We start from the raw sequence: 16,491 nt of genomic DNA, 5'->3' as shown, positions 1-16,491 counted from the left end.
GAAGACTTTTCATCTTTTGTATATAGTAAAATTCCTACTACACAGAAGTTCCCTCTGATTTCCCACACAGAGGTTAAAAACAAAACAAAACATGAAAGTATTAAACAACGCAAACTTAGTAACATTTAGTCTTCGGCCTAATTCACTTCATCATGAAAGCACAGCCATCAGTTGTCCTGTTGTTTAACTGATTGCAGAGATAAGGAGATGTTGATCAGCATGTAGGAGTGATGGAAATGGATACACATACACAATTATTACAAAATGTTTTGTCCAAATGAAGACTAGCAGTAGTCGTCTCCTGTGAGTCATGGTCATCTGCTGAGGTGTGCACATGGTGATAAAGCTTCACCAATAAATTTCTTTTAGCTCGAGTAACTTAAACAACTTTATCCCGAGGACCCCCCCCCCCCCCCCCCCAACAAAAAAAAAAACAACAGAGATGAAGAGATAGAAAAAGCCAGCTCCTAGATAAGAATGAGCATTGTGTTCATGGTAGCTTGTTAAGATGATTAAAGCCTCATTTCCAGACTAAGATGCTGAATGAAGCCTTATACATGCAGCACAGTTCAAACTCTAATGACCACTGTGCTCCATAACCAAGCTTTTTCCTCAAGTGTCATGTAAGTAGTGCATGTCCTTGACTGTGAATCCCTTGTCAGTGGTTCTCTTGTCTGGGCCAAAAGAAAATAATTCAAGCACTTTCCATTTCGACCCACTTGTGTGGCTCCAGTGATGATGAAAGATGTTGTTGATCCATCCCTCAAAAAAAAAAAAAAATATTCAAAGATTTTTCTCCAATCTCATGTGCACAGCAAACAAAACATACTCAAGTTGTGTCCCAAGGTGCATTAGTTGAGTTCAAACAGCATCTTGGATGGTGGGGAATAAAAAGACTCACTTGAGTTACGTACTGCATGCGTTACCAAACAACACAAACCACATAGCTCCTCATTTTGCCCACCCTGCAAAAAAAAAATCCTGTTGTTCATCTGATTTGTGCAAAGCAATATCACATGTGTTGGATCCACATCAGCATGTGATAGACAACACAGACTCTCAGTAGTGATTGTGATACACTTGGGTCCCATTACTGCAGAATGTTTTGTCACCTACTCAGGAAAGACGCCGCAGGAGGTTCATGGTAGCTCCAGTCGAAGAGGGCATAGAAGAAATCCTTTTTTTCCACCACACCAGACATGGTGAGGTGTCGGTGAGTTGCATCAGTCTGCAGTCTTCTCAGACAGAAAACTCAGACCCACCACGGCGACCGTGGGTCAACAGCATTAGGCGCCGCAGACGCAGGCCTGTGAACGGATTGCACCACAGCAAAGATGGCGAACCCCCAAATACAGCTTTCATGCCATCCCATCTCATGCGACGCTCCCAAGTGGGTTTCTCGTTTTTAAGACGTTCAATTTCCTGCAACACATTTGAAGCCACCAGAAAGGAAAGATTCTCAATAAGTTGTCCATTTCCTTTCTCATTAGCATGCTAACACAAACATTTACGCAGAGAACTAGAACAAAAGTCATTGCATATTAAATATACTACTATAGCTAAAGAAATTTAATGGAATGTTCCTGCAATTCATTTTTTTAACTTTCGGACCTTAAAAAAATCTAGTAATAAACAATAAACATAACTATATAAAGTACGCCTGAACAATGTCTCAGTTGATTATTTTATAAATAATATCACTGCTATCTGGGTACACAACTTTTAGGTGAATTTCCTGTGACTTTTACAGATTAAAATTAATGAATGATCATGATTACCAATGAGATGACATTGCTGAGGCAGTAATATGACACCATAACAACTTGATAAAATTAGTCTAATTAGTCTATGACTTCTTTCTTCGATTCATGCACATTTAATCCCTCCGCTGCTGAAAGGAACAAAGCTTGCGTGGTGCAGTAGATACTGACCGTCTCATCATTGCAGATGGAGTGGATCTGCGTACCAAACATTACAGCTGTGAAAGTGAGGAAGAGGATGGCTTCGAGACACAGGAAGATAAGCAGCAGCACAGACACCCCCGGAGAGAACTCACTGCACTCTGGTTAGAGGAACAAAGTTAGAGGTTTCAGAGTGCGCTGAACAACTGAGTAAAACAGAATATAAAATGCCAATCAAATAACAATACATTTAAAATAGGACAGATTCTAAAAGGGTAAATGTCTTCCCTTTGGGTGTTTAAAAGTCACATAGGTCACTGGATAAAATCTAGTGCAGACCATTAAAATAGTCCCTTTGCTACAATACAATTGCTACGGCAGACTGTATTTTTTTGGGAGGTCAGAGTATTATCCTGTAGAGACGAAGAGAAGTTAGAATTTGAAGAATGAAATATTATCTTCATTTTCTGGTTCACTCTTACAGACAGACCCACAAGGGAGCGGGAAATGATGGATGACAGCTCAATGATGGCTTTGCTGCACAACTTCAATGACTTGTGCAGAGCAGCTGTTCTGACAACAGGATAAAAATCTCTTTCATTTCCATACTCTGCTTCCTTTCTTCATGTCTCTAAGGAGTTTTAACCACTTGTACTAATAGTTGTATTTCTGCCTTAAACTGCATGTCTTTGACATCATGTGTTCATGTTTTTGATTCAAAGTTATGTTAGAGAAGCCTTACCGTTCCACTGAAGTTTAATACATGTGAAGAAGTGCATGCCACTGAGGCCGAGGGCATAGGCAGAAATCAAGGCTATGTACATCTATGGAGAGATGAAGAGAACAAAAAAGTCACATATACAAAACAAAGAAGGTAAGCAAAACCACTCACAACCCAACAGTTTACTGACATTCACTGGAGTAATGTAGCCTTAAACTATAAATTTCACATTCACAAGTAGAGCTGGGCCAGATCATACCGTTCAAGGTGATACCGGTATAATGTTGGGCAACGACAAGAAAATGAAATATCATGATAGAATATGGGTAAAACGCGCATGCGCAGTGTCTTTGTTTTCATACGCACATGGCGGAAAAAGCATGGTGGCGACGGAGAATGAGAAGCAGATCGTTGAATGAAACAGATGAACCAGAATTGGTTTGTAAAAATGCTGCAACTTCAGTGGTGTGGAACTTGTTTAGCTTTCGTCCATCAGATACACAACAAAGCGCTATTTTTGGTAGCGCATGCTAGCAGGCCGTCGTTATTACCGTGTTTTTTGGCACATACGGAACACTTAAAATCAATCCTTTGATTTTTCTGAAAATCGACAGTGCCCCTTATAATCCCGTGTGCCTTATGTATGAATTCTGGTTGTGTTTACTGACCTCGAAACGATTTTATGTGGTACACGGCGCTGGAAAATCTGTCAAATGTTTTAATACAACTTTGCTAAGCTACGAAGCCGCACCGCTTGATGGACTGTCGGAGCATTACGGCTATCATAGGCAGGAGCCTCGCGGAGTGATACGTACTGTGCTTCAACATAATATTACCGTATTGTGTGTGTATAACCTCTTTTTAAGTTTTGTGGATATTATACATGGTTAGGCTCAGGATATGTCGGCAAATTTCCACTGGAAATGCCTTTTGGTTAAACTGTCAGCAAGGAATTTGCATTTGCACTGTTAAATTTTTATATAACTTTAATGCACATAAAAGCTGCTTGTTTAAGTGAAAATACGTTGATGGGTTTTTTTGCACTAATAAAGTTGTGCAGTTGTAAAGTATTTTGTCTAGTGTCAATTATATCATTAGTTATATCGTTATCGCAAATTTTCAAATGTATATCGTGATAAATATTTTTGGTCATATTGCCCTGCTCTATTCACAAGTTTAAGTATTTAGACTTAAAAACAAAAACAACTTTCTATTTTAACCCTTTAAAACCTGAACCATGAAATAACTGCCAGAAACCTTTACTTTTTTGATAATGGAGTGTTTGTTGAACCTTGCCACCTGACCTGGCTGACCTGCGCAGGTGGCAGAGCAGGTCAGCCACTAATCAGAAGGTCGGTGGTTCGATCCCAGGCTACCTCCTAGCTGCATGCCAAATATCCTTGGGCAAGATACTAACCCCATGTTTGCCTACTGGTGGTGGTCAGAGGGCCCGGTGGCGCCAGTGTCCGACAGCCTCGCCTCTGTCAGTGCGCCCCAGGGCGGCTATGGCTACAATGTAGCTTGCCATCACCTGTGTGTATGAATGGGTGTATGAATGGGTGAATGACTGAATGTAGTGTAAAGCGCTTTGGGGTCCTTAGGGACTAAGTAAAGCGCTATACAAATGCAGGCCATTTACCATTTAGACAAAATATATACAAATTAGTGGTGTTAATACATTAAAAAAAAATTAACTAATCTCGAAAGTGTCTGTAATTAATGGCGATTAATCGCATTTACTTGATCCTGATTACTTGATTTTTTCAACTTTATATTTAAGCTTGTAACAGACATTTATCCAATATAATGAAGTAAATGCAGAATAAACAAATAATCTATACTTAAATTCAAAGAGAATTTGAATAGTTTTCTTCAATCTTTTAACACAGGTTCTACCACATGTGTTAATTGCATTAAAAATTTTAACCGCGTTGACCGTGATGGCGGATTAATTTGTGTTAACGCGTTAATTTTGACAGCACTAATACAAATATTTGAAATTTTAATCTGCATACATATATATTTATGAGTTTTAATTTATATCACATTTACTACATAAACCATATTTTTGCAATTTAGTCATTAAAAATGTGTCATGCAATTTATATCCTTTTTTGAGGGTTAAAAAAAAAAAAGTCACGCTGATGATGTAGAGGTCTCAAAAACTCACAAAAACACATGTATCAAATACGATATGCTGGGCTTTAAATGGTTAAATGATGAACCTGTGTTTCCACAGATAACTTCTCCTTTATGGCAATCTGAAAGGAAAGTTAACTATGACCTTGTGCCACTCAACCATATATGACAGCTTTATGTTTCTGCCCTCAAAAAAGTTCCAGTCAGCACACGAAACCAGAAAGAAGTGCTGATGCTGTCAAGAGAGTCACAGATGGCCATGAAAGCACATTTAATGTCGGCATGTTCCTGCTGTGGGGTGCACCTCTACTGAGCTGAGCTGCTTATTTGATCATGGAAATGAAGCAAGTGGGAAGACTTTTGCAATATCTCCCATGTAGTACCAAATAAAATGTAATTTATGTATTTATTAAAATTTAAAATGAGTGGAAAACAAGCCATTTTCTAAGAGGATTAAAAACAGTATTTTCATATGTAAAACGAGCATTTCTACTTGCTTTGTAACTTTAACAAACAGATTAACTCACGACTGCAACTGTGTACTTACAGTGAAAAGAACAAAGAATCTCTGGTTCTTTTCTCCCACACAGTTATTGACCCAGGGACAGTGATGATCCATCTTCCTGATGCATCGTTTACAAATACTGCAGGCAGGAGAAAGGAGAGTTTAATTCATGACAAACTGACTGCTAATGCAAATGTAATCAGCTACTCTGTTTGTCCTTTCATAAAATATGTTTTTAAGGAACATTTTTCCTGCTACAACAAGCCTGTGTATTACTTAGTCACAGAGTCTGAATGTGCTTCTGTTCTCATTACATGCTGCTCATGCTCTGCCTGCTGCGTATGCATGGTGTTAGACTGACCTGCAGTGGTGTGCCCTCTCAGGTTTGATGCTACAGCACTTTGGGCACTTGTAGATGACCTCGCCAGGCTTCAACTGCAAGCTCTCCATATATTCTTTTGTTGCGTTACCCTTGGGAACTGCGCCCTAAGAAAAAGGGCAGACAGAAAAAGAAACATGCTATTTATTAAAAAGATCCACATAAATGCATTATGCTGGGGTCATTGAGAATTCAAGCATATACAGCAATTCAGCCACTGTTCTTAATGTCTCTAGGCTGTGAGAGGGGGAAAAATATTTTAATTAAAAAAAAAAAAAAAAAAAAAAAGCACACAATGTCTACTTGTATAAAGTAATACAAGTAATTAATCTTAATAACCCAAAATGGCAATAGTCCAACTGAGACACAAACAGATGCATTGGTTCTTATTCACAACTTTTCTATTCTACTTGAGGACTCACAGCTTTTTCTATACACTATGTCTGACTCACCCTCTCACGCAAACATTCACAAAAGCACACATGTCAAGCATTCACACACATATTCACACTCTGATGAATGCACTGGGTCCAACTCGGGGTTCAGTATCTTGCCCAAAACCATTTTGGCATGTCGACTGAAACACCCAGTGTGTAACTCCCACTTAAACTCAAATACACAGATGACCTTAACACCTTGAAAGTACAGCTGAAACTCCAGTTTCTCCACTACAGGGTACACTTCTGTGTTTTACTTGGTGGATTTAAATTAAGCATTTGTTCAGAAAGGGCCACTGGGCTGGAGGCACCAGTGGGGCTGTCACCAGACATTTTGGTTTCTTTGAGTTAGAATCAGTTGACATTTCAACAGCAGCACTAACAGTATTAGACGTGCAATCCCCCGACACATGACTTCACTGTATTTAAACTGTTCGCCAAGTATTAGAAGCAAAGTCAGTAGCAAACCAAATTAAAAGTTGAACATTTTTTTTGAAAACCTCAAACGCTCTTAACAGATTAGAGTAACAAGCTGACAGAAATTCAGTTCAGAAGGCTGCACTGTGCTGCTTTCGTGCACAGCATCCACTCACACACTACCCCTAAGCTTAGTGTCCCAGATTACATCAGTGAGTGACTCCAAGTATCACTGTCAGTGATTTTTACTCATGGTGTAAGCTTCACTGTCAAAACATCTACTGCAGTAAGACTACTATACAAAGTCTGAGCATCATGCCACACATCTTTATTTCATTAAGATGATTTAATAGCTAAAACACCAAAAATTTAGCTTGCCAAATTACAACAATAAGCCTGGTTCTATTTAATATTTGTAAATGTTGTTTGTTTGCAAAAACAAATAATTACCATCAGACTGAAACTCTCACACTTTCAGTGACCTTTGCCTTCTCCACCCTTACTGTAATAAACATACTTACCGGGTCAGTCAGCATGGTGCGCAGGTGCGAGGCCAACGCAAGCACAGCCAGTGAGTTGAAGGTAGCACCATTCAACAGCGAGTACCAGAAGTTCTTGGCAGGCAAAAGCATGACGAAGTTCACAACAAATTCAGCGTACAGAACCAGGAACCAGGTCATGGTTGCACACACCATACCACAGCTGTCCTGAATAAACCACAGAGTGCGGTTTCCTGCTGTGTGACCCACATGTGGACCTCCAACCATCACTCCGGCTGCAAGGCTACCTGTCTCGACATCCGCACCTGCTGACAGCAGTGGATGGTGCTGCTCCATATCTCGTAATCTGTGGTTTGAAGACTGCATTCTGCCCTAGAGAGAGGAAAGACATTCAAACTTAGTAGCAGTAAAAGTAAAAGCAGTCAATCAATAAATACGGTTTAAGCTAGAATCAGTACATCAAAGAGACAAATAGTAAAATGTTTGGGAACAAAATAAGGAATGTGTGTTAATTAAGAGTTCTACGAATAGCATCAAACAAGAATGTAAGGTACTTATTCTTAGGTCATGATTATCTGTAAAATGACAACTAAACCTTAGGACAGCAGTGATTATAACTAGTGATCAGAGTGCTTTCCAAAGTAATTTGAAATCACATAATCAAATCATTTCTTAATAGTTTATGGCAACTTTACACATTCAAAGTTTTGGACAAATGTCTGATGCCAGCTGACACAAATGGGGCAAAGTATGTATATGATCAATGTGGCTCAACCCTGGACTCAACCCCCTCAAAGCTCAGGGCCTGTTGAGCCTTTCAGCATGATTCATTGGCGTACTCCTCAAGGTCGCAAGCGAACATTCAGGACCAGCTGGGGAAACTATCTCCACAGCTTCAGGATAAATCAATGGCTATTCTGGTACCTTTAGGAAACTGATCCCGCAGCTGAGCTACATGTTCAGGAGAAATAAAGGCTAATAATAATTTGTGGGCCTATTTTCCTTTAGGCTTGTAGAATTTGTGTTAAAAAAAAAGACAAAACAAAATAATATAACAAAGCTTTTTAGATTCTTTGGTATTTAAAAAAAGAGAGAAAACAAAAATCACACAGCCTTACTTTAAGGTCAAATCTAGTGTTTCTACCATTGCTGGAACACTTGAACCACCAAACACTCAAACGGGAAGAAGGAGAAGAAGAAGAAAAACAATTCCATCCATCCAGGGTCTAGCACCCTATGACAGCAAATCTGGGGGGAACTGGGGCAAACTTTGTCTCACTTGTGGCAAGGTTATATGATGTCGTCAACTATTTGTACCTTTCTCTCATCACCTCAACTCCACACATAACACACGAGTGAGGAGGTGCACTTGCATTGAGACAGAAGAACAACAGGGAAAGGAGAAACTTGCACGTCTGGAAAATTATACCAATATGCAGTAGCCTAATGACTCTTACACTGAGCTGTTATGAGACTAGTGCAAATAAATTGCTGAAAGAATGACTCCAAGGAATACAATTATTAATTTAACATTATTATCTGATCAGTATACTCAGTATTGGCATACGCCCAAAGCCAAATGGAGACCGGAAACTGTGGGATTGATGCATCCTTAGTGCACATGAGTGTCTGCTTCACGTGCCTATATAAAGAGGAGCAGAGAAATACAAATGAAAAGAGTTAACTCTTAAAATAAAAGAACGGATCCCATTTTAAAGGAACAAGAGGAATAAAAAAATTAATACAATGTCCAGTTTTCACAACAGAATACAAGCGCCCCTGCTAACCAAACACAAATATTAAAGGCCCTTAAAGTGATAAGACTCAGCCAGAAGAACAACCTTGCACAAGGTCTTTCCACCCCCACCAATCTTACACTATTTCCTCATTACCACGCTACAGAATTGACTTAAGGTGAATAGTAGAGGTGCTTTAGCTGCTTCCTTTAGGTAAGCATTTAAATAAAATGAGACAGGAGATAGGGTGGTGCAAAGCTAAGCAGTCAGTCTTGTGCAGAATTTCTAATCAGACTGTCTTTGGAATACCCTGGTGATATTTGCTTGTGCTTGCACCTTCAACACCTTTCCATGACAGTGACTTTCACTGAAGTTGCAGTATGAGGTTTTTACCCTGCAGTGTTGAAAACTGCCTTTCTGGCTGCCAGAAAACAGACATCCTCTTTCTCTTTGGGAGTTCAGTTCAAGCCCCAAAGTGATTTCACGGTAACTGGTTCAAAATAATAGAGGTGTTCTGTAAAATCTGTGTTGCAAGGTGACACTTTAGTAGTGCATGTTTCACAGTCTGTGTGGATTGTCCCTTTTGATAATATGGGAAGTTATCTATATTGCTACACAAGAGTAAGTGCTAGAACACACAAATTCTTCCAAACACTTTCTACATGGATAAAATCTTACGTCACGCAAGCTAGCAATATGTAACTTGTGCAAACAACTGGTTCAGATAGTAAGAGTGGTCAAACTGTCTCTGCTTTAACATATCTTAGCTACCGATATAGTGCACAAAACAAATTTTTACCATAAGTTTGTATTTTTTTAAAGGTTACCTTTAACGACATACCTGTCAGATTATCATGCCCTTTCAGAGACAGACTGTTTGTGATGGAGTGATGTTTCTGAAGTTCAAATTGTGAAAAGAAATCCTAATTTTCAGTGTGCAAGCACAGAAGTGGTAAAATTGCCACTTTTAACCACTCTTGTTAATTGATGTTCCTTTCATTCAAGAACAATAGGTTTTTCTTTTTTTAATCAGAAGTGTCAGACACAACAGAAGAACATATACACCTTTGAACACAAACTCAAATGTGCTGTGCTGCTTTATATATTTTTTCAAAACACACTCATGTCCCTATACACACATTGTGTCGTAACTTGTGTGTCTAATCCACGGGTGTCAAATATAAAGCCCAGGGCCAGAATCAGCCTGCCAAAGACTCCAATCTGGCCAGCTTGGCAGCTTTGGAAAATATTAAGGAGGACATAAATATGGGGCATTTAACTGTAATTTCATAAGTTTTTGTAGCTCTTCTCCTGAATACCTCATTAATAACCATTAATACTACATCAAAGTAAATAAATAAATTAAATTACAGAAAGTTTGTTTTTTGCCATCTACTATAGAAAAGTATGTTTCTTTTTCCAGTAGCTCCAGAATTTAAAAAAAAAATCATTAACTGATTATATAAAAAAGGACATTCTATAAAATAACAAAATCCTCTCGTGTTATAATTAAAATGCAGATTGGGCAATATGATACCAGAACTTTTTTGTCATTTTACACACTTATTTCTTACAATTTAATCATCCCAAATAGATTTATTTAATTTACTACAGCAGCATTTTTTCATTGTGAAGAAAAACTGGTATGTATGGTTTATATTGAGATCTTCTTTTTCACATTAAAATATATCAGGGACTAAATGTGTAGTTAAAGTTCTTTACTAGGGCTGCCACAAACGATTATTTTGCTAGTCGACTAGTCACTGATTATTTTTGCGATTAGTCGACTAATCAGATCATGCATCCATTGGACATGGACATTGGACACAGCTTATTGCATCAGCATGTGTCTGCTCTTACATAACTATCATTAGCTTACAGCTTGAAGTGTTTAAGGTATGTCCTAACTAAAAATAAAGACAAAATGATAGTTTATTAAACTTTTAATGAATTTTGCAGATCGTCTCAGTGGAGTTTAATAAACTCAGCCGTCTGCTCCTTGCTCTCTAAAATATAACAGGACACTGGAGTAAATTATCTACCATCTCACACTTCTGTTTTCTATTTGACGTTTATTCAGCTGTGTAAAAACTATAACTTTAATCTCAGCCAAACCGATTTACTCGGGAACAAATAAAACACTGAAAAAAGCCAAACAATAACAGTTTTAAGTTATCTAAGTGACTTATATATCGTGTTTAACCTGAGTAGCGAAAGACCGCGAAAATGATTTGCCGGGAGTCCGGTGTTCTCACGGGCTCTAGTGAGCCTTGAACCCCGGCTAGCTATCGAGCTGGTGGGTGACAGATGTCTCCGAAAATGTCGGAGCGCTTTTACAAATATGTGGTGTCTTGATAAGCCGAACAGATATTTGAAGTTCACACAGCTCCATTCTCGCCTGAAAATATATTCAAAGTTTATTTTGTGACCCAGAAAGAATAATAAGAGTAATATTAAAACTAAGTAGCTGCCGCCATTGTTGGAAACAGGAATATGCTGAGCGTGCTATGAATTCTGGGATAGGTTGGGCCATACGCCCGACCCATCCTTCAAACCTGGGGAAAAGTAGAACACATTTGTCGGCTGCATTTGCAGAAGTCTTCGAATTTGGACAGCCTTCGTCGCGTCGGTGTAACGTAATCGGCCTTCAAATGCGGGCACAAGAGGATGCGGTTCCTGAATTTGGACACGGCTACGATATCGGAAACTGCTTCTTCTTCTTGGAGGTTTAACGGCAGCTGGCATCCTTGTACATGCAGTGCTGTCATTTTCTGTTTCAGTCCGTTATTACACTCTTAAATCCTACTACTCATTCCTGTGTCTTTCAGGATCTTACAAGGCTTTAAACGACGCGTCGACTATTAAATTTGTCGTCGACGATTTTGATAGTCGACGTAATCGTGACTAGTCGACTAATCGTGGCAGCCCTATTCTTTACACTGACAAAAAGGAGAGTTTCACTGGTGCGGCCCACTATAAGATCAAAGAGAGCTGTACGTGGCCCGTGATGTAAGATGAGTTTGGCATCTCTGGTCTAATCTAATGAGACTACTCTGTGCATATTGTAACCCTCCAAATAAACCACAGCAGTGCATTTTTTTTCTATATTGTGCAAAATAACAAAATACAGGATGTCTTACGTGAATAAAATTCTCCACGTTTTTAAACCTTGTTTATATATAAAAACTATCTTAAAACAAAGGAAGTTTGTTATCAAGCGACCCGAGTGTGAGACACGGAACAAAAACAATAAACCACAAATAAAGCTTCAGTTATGAGATGACTGTGTGTGTCGCTGAATTTTGCACTTCCTTCGTATAGACAGACTACAATATTTCATATAGCAAAGCTGAGCTACTGTTTCCCACCCAGTTATAATGGGTATAACAGGAACTGAAAAAGTCAGCCCAGAAACTGATAGTGGCCGACTGTCTAGCTCATATACATGCTTCACTTCAATTAATTACAATGACAGGAAAAACAGTTTGTGCCAGTTGATGAATATACTGAGGAAAAGCTGCTCAATCACCAGCAGTCAGCTAGACTTGCTAAAAGAATAACTCATTCACTCATTGCATATTCCCAATACCACTGGCAACATTGCATTTGTATGTTAAGAAGTCATGCTGAAGTTTAATATCCACAAAGCTGATGCCATTAGGACCACAGGCCAGGTGAAGACAGACAGCATTGCCAGTAGACTGTTAAACTAAATAAAAACAAACAAAAAAGAAAATCACCATCCTAAAGAGGACAAAAAATGCTCTTGCTAGTTTAAGGAGTATTGATTTTTCCATTGTCAATAAAGAGGAGGTCCATTAAAGCCGCAGCAGCTGCTGCTTGTCCAGCTGTCTGCCCTTCCCAGTCAGAGGGCACAACACCACAGCCACCAACTGTCCTCTCTCCTCCTTTTCCTATCTTTGTAACCAGAAACAGCACCCAAACGCTATCCTGCTCAGATCACTTTATGGGACTCACACTAGTCTTGAGTCATCGCATGCCAACAGGGATGTAGCAGTTCCACCAAAACAGAAACCAAGATCACGATGCAAACGTCGACAATATCATCTCGTGGTTCCATCTTCCTCTACCATGATATCCACGTGCAGCAGTTAATGCCCGTTTAAAAAAGTTAATCCTGTTAAAATCAGACATTATCTGATTGAATTATCGAGTTTAATTTTTGTTCATGATCCAAAGATTTCCCCCTGCTCTTTCCATTTCTTTTTTGTTACTCATCCCCTCTAAAACCTGAGGTTTGTTATATCCCCAACACGCTAAGCAAGAAAGGAAATTATATGGAAAAAAAAAAGAAGATTTACTTAGTTATATTATAACTCACTGTCACATTTTACATACACCATTAGAATTCAATATTGCAGGTCAGATTCACTATTAACAATTGAAAATACCATAAATTAAACCAGTTTGCAAGTGAATCAAGCAAATATTCTCTGCTGATCTGAATCTTGCTAGAGGGCTTTTCATCAGCCAAAACCAAGAAGTGGAATGCAACTTCTCCAGGTTTTGCATAAGCGACAAACTGGTGACACAAGCTCCTTCCTCTGTTTGCTCTTGTTACATACCTAATATGTTCCAGCTTCACAACAGCATGCTGTGGTGTGCACCTCCTGGGCCAGCATTCAGGATGAAATACACATGTGGACTGCTGCCTGAAAAAGACAAAAGGCACACAAATATTTGTTCAGTTTCCACAGAGTGTAATGAACTGAAGTTATTATTTTTATTTATTTATTTATTTATTGTGACAGGCCATAATTACAGATTGAAGAAACCATTTCTGTCTATCAGTTTATACATCGCTTAATTTCCTTATAGCAGAATGAGAGCATGTGCCATCTATATTTACAACTTTTACTTCCAGGTGGCACACCCATAATTAAGGCAAGTCATGGTGATGAGGTGACATTGCAAATACAAACAGTAACATTTTTTTCCCGAGTTGGTCAATCAGTCCTTCTCTGTTTGGATCAGCTCAATGTGGTCAAACTATAGTAACACTAATCAAATACACAAATTAATAGACACGGGGGAAAAAAACACGACCAGTTCCTCAACGTTGATACAAAAAACTAACCATGTAAACCTTTACAAACAACTTTCAGCAACTCTTTAAGAAACTAAACTGAAATGTAAAGGACTTTTTACTGGTTTTAAACTAGTTTGACCAGATACATATTATTATCAGGGGTCTTTAGGCGTCTCGTCACTCAAAAAGATTGTTTAGAGGTATGACTGATCAGACCAAAAACCACTTTCTCATTGATCATCCGCCATCAGTGGAACTCGTCGTACTAGTATAGGTATCACGGACTATCTGTCTGCCAGCTAAAAGCATCAACTGGGGTCGATCTTCAGATCATACCTGCAGAGGTCGTGACAGAAACTCAACACTTCGACACACGCACACAGACAGACACACGCTCACGTACGCCAGCACGCACCGCTAGCCTGACAGTTCACATGCAACCGGGATGGCTGGTAAATCTCGCTTGCTAACAAGCCACTAAAATAAGCTAACGCCGCTAGCATGCTAACACTGTATACGAATGACGAGTGAGAAAACAAAACCTTTGGAGTGACAGCTAAATTACAAACCTTAATATTTGTCATGTATTTTCCTGGGAACTCTGTCTCAATACATTCTGGCGTAGCGTTTCAGCTGAACTCTTAACCCTCAAAGCAGCTGTATCTGCAGCAAGCGACACATCGTTTGAACAACGGGCTGAAAGCCACCAGTAACAACAGAGCTTCCGGGGTTCGCTTCGGGTTTGTCCGGTACCTTTCGTAATATTTCGTCGAATAATATTTGGTTAAACATTGCCACCGTGTGGTTAATGATAGAATTGCGCCTAAAAACTGCGATACCATGATTTCTCCACTAGTGGGTGATATTGGCCAATTACAGTGAATAACCTTAGGTAAAGTTCAAGTGAAAAAGCTAAACTATAGTTAAAGAGCAGGTGATGTGTGTGTGTGTGTGTGTAAAAAATAGCTATTTTTTTAATTATTCATCTCAGCTGAATTGCATTCAGGGACCCTACTGGTGCTTTAGAAATTTACTTTATATTTCTGCAGACCTTTATCAAATGCTTGCCCACAAAAACCTTATAACAGCATGAGGTTTTAGGGTGTATCTTTCTTACTTTTTGAAGTACCCAATTTTTATGCCACTCACTCCAGTGAGTAAGGTCAACACTGTTTAAAACTCTGCACAATTAAACAACTATGCATACACTTTTGTTGCATGGATACCTTTAAAATCAGTCTGAAGTTGAGGATGCCCTTGTAACTCAACCTTGATCAACATGCACATGCGTATTTAGAAAAAAAAGAGGATGAATACTGTAATAAAACTCTGACTTGTCTGGGAAATCTCTCTCAAAACAAACTCACTAAATCTTGTGGCTGCTACATAACCTTGAACGTCAATTAAATCCATGAACTGGACCTATTGAGGGAAAGGTCACTGCAAATCAATAAAAAACTGTTCTGAGTGACAACCTTTTCACTGTGATGAAGCTAAGTGCTTTGCAGCTTTAAAATCCCATCCAAGTCAAAGACTTATGGAAGATTTCTGTCCTCTGCATTTCCCTCATAGCAGCCCAACATCTTACTCAGTACATACAGATGAAGGCCCACTCATCTAATTCAGTGAAATACTGAGTGAAATCCCTTCTGGTCAGCTGCGGTCAGGTGCACCCTTCTTACAGCAGGGTGTACAGCAGGGAGAGGCAACACCTTACTGGCAGCAGTCTCTGCTGTCACGTGTCACCCAAGAGTGGATTATAAAGCCAAGACAAAGCAGCTTGGCCCTTCTCTGCCCTGTGCAACTGCGCAGTGAAAGCTCAGGGCTTCTGCCCTCTCCCGTTCTGGTTTAGAGCCAATATCGGCAGTCTGTTTTAGAGAGAGGGAGAGAAAAAAATACCCAGCAATCCTCTAAAGCAGCTTAAAGGCTGAATCTGGGGACTGAAGCTCTTTCCATTTCCAGAACTGCTTCTCTCTCCATTATGGCTAGATGAGCATCTGACTGACTTCCAAAGGAGCAACTACTGTGGATATACAGGGAGTGCAGAATTATTAGGCAAATGAGTATTTTGTCCACTTCATCCTCTTCATGCATGTTGTCTTACTCCAAGCTGTATAGGCTCGAAAGCCTACTACCAATTAAGCATATTAGGTGATGTGCATCTCTGTAATGAGAAGGGGTGTGGTCTAATGACATCAACACCCTATATCAGGTGTGCATAATTATTAGGCAACTTCCTTTCCTTTGGCAAAATGGGTCAAAAGAAGGACTTGACAGGCTCAGAAAAGTCAAAAATAGTGAGATATCTTGCAGAGGGATGCAGCAGCCTCAAAACTGCAAAGCTTCTGAAGCGTGATCATCGAACAATCAAGCGTTTCATTCAAAATAGTCAACAGGGTCGCAAGAAGCGTGTGGAAAAACCAAGGCGCAAAATAACTGCCCATGAACTGAGAAAAGTCAAGCGTGCAGCTGCCAACATGCCACTTGCCACCAGTTTGGCCATATTTCAGAGCTGCAACATCACTGGAGTGCCCAAAAGCACAAGGTGTGCAATACTCAGAGACATGGCCAAGGTAAGAAAGGCTGAAAGACGACCACCACTGAACAAGACACACAAGCTGAAACGTCAAGACTGGGCCAAGAAATATCTCAAGACTGATTTTTCTAAGGTTTTATGGACTGATGAAATGAGAGTGAGTCTTGATG

General features: G+C 39.4%; 1 protein-coding gene across 1 annotated transcript; it reads right to left on the bottom strand.

The window, feature by feature from the left end:
- Positions 1–414: 414 nt before the first annotated feature.
- zdhhc7 (zDHHC palmitoyltransferase 7) lies at positions 415–14,515 on the bottom strand. Its single transcript, XM_084930689.1, has 8 exons — positions 14,355–14,515; positions 13,322–13,408; positions 7,021–7,371; positions 5,628–5,752; positions 5,309–5,405; positions 2,644–2,725; positions 1,932–2,062; positions 415–1,422 (listed from the first exon to the last, which is right to left on the bottom strand). The coding sequence occupies exons 3-8, from the start codon at positions 7,363–7,365 to the stop codon at positions 1,240–1,242; spliced, it is 963 nt and encodes a 320-aa protein (XP_084786815.1). The 5' UTR covers positions 7,366–7,371; positions 13,322–13,408; positions 14,355–14,515; the 3' UTR covers positions 415–1,239.
- Between the last annotated feature and the right edge of the window lie 1,976 nt (positions 14,516–16,491).

Source organism: Perissodus microlepis, chromosome 1 (assembly GCF_051167445.1).
Source record: "Perissodus microlepis isolate ML-2025 ecotype Zambia chromosome 1, ASM5116744v1, whole genome shotgun sequence".
Lineage (NCBI taxonomy): Eukaryota > Metazoa > Chordata > Actinopteri > Cichliformes > Cichlidae > Perissodus > Perissodus microlepis.
Note: the sequence above shows the minus strand (reverse complement) of the source record. Positions and strands in the feature narration are given on the sequence as shown.

What these genes read in the sequence shown, in the direction of transcription:
- zdhhc7 (XM_084930689.1), bottom strand. Translation starts at nt 7,365, where the DNA reads ATGCAGTCTTCAAACCACAGATTACGAGATATGGAGCAGCACCATCCA. An exon ending in GCACCATGCTGACTGACCCG is followed by an intron (nt 5,753 to 7,020) that starts GTAAGTATGTTT and finishes CCTTTTTCTTAG; the next exon opens with GGCGCAGTTCCCAAGGGTAA. An exon ending in CCATCTGCAATGATGAGACG is followed by an intron (nt 1,423 to 1,931) that starts GTCAGTATCTAC and finishes AATGTGTTGCAG; the next exon opens with GAAATTGAACGTCTTAAAAA.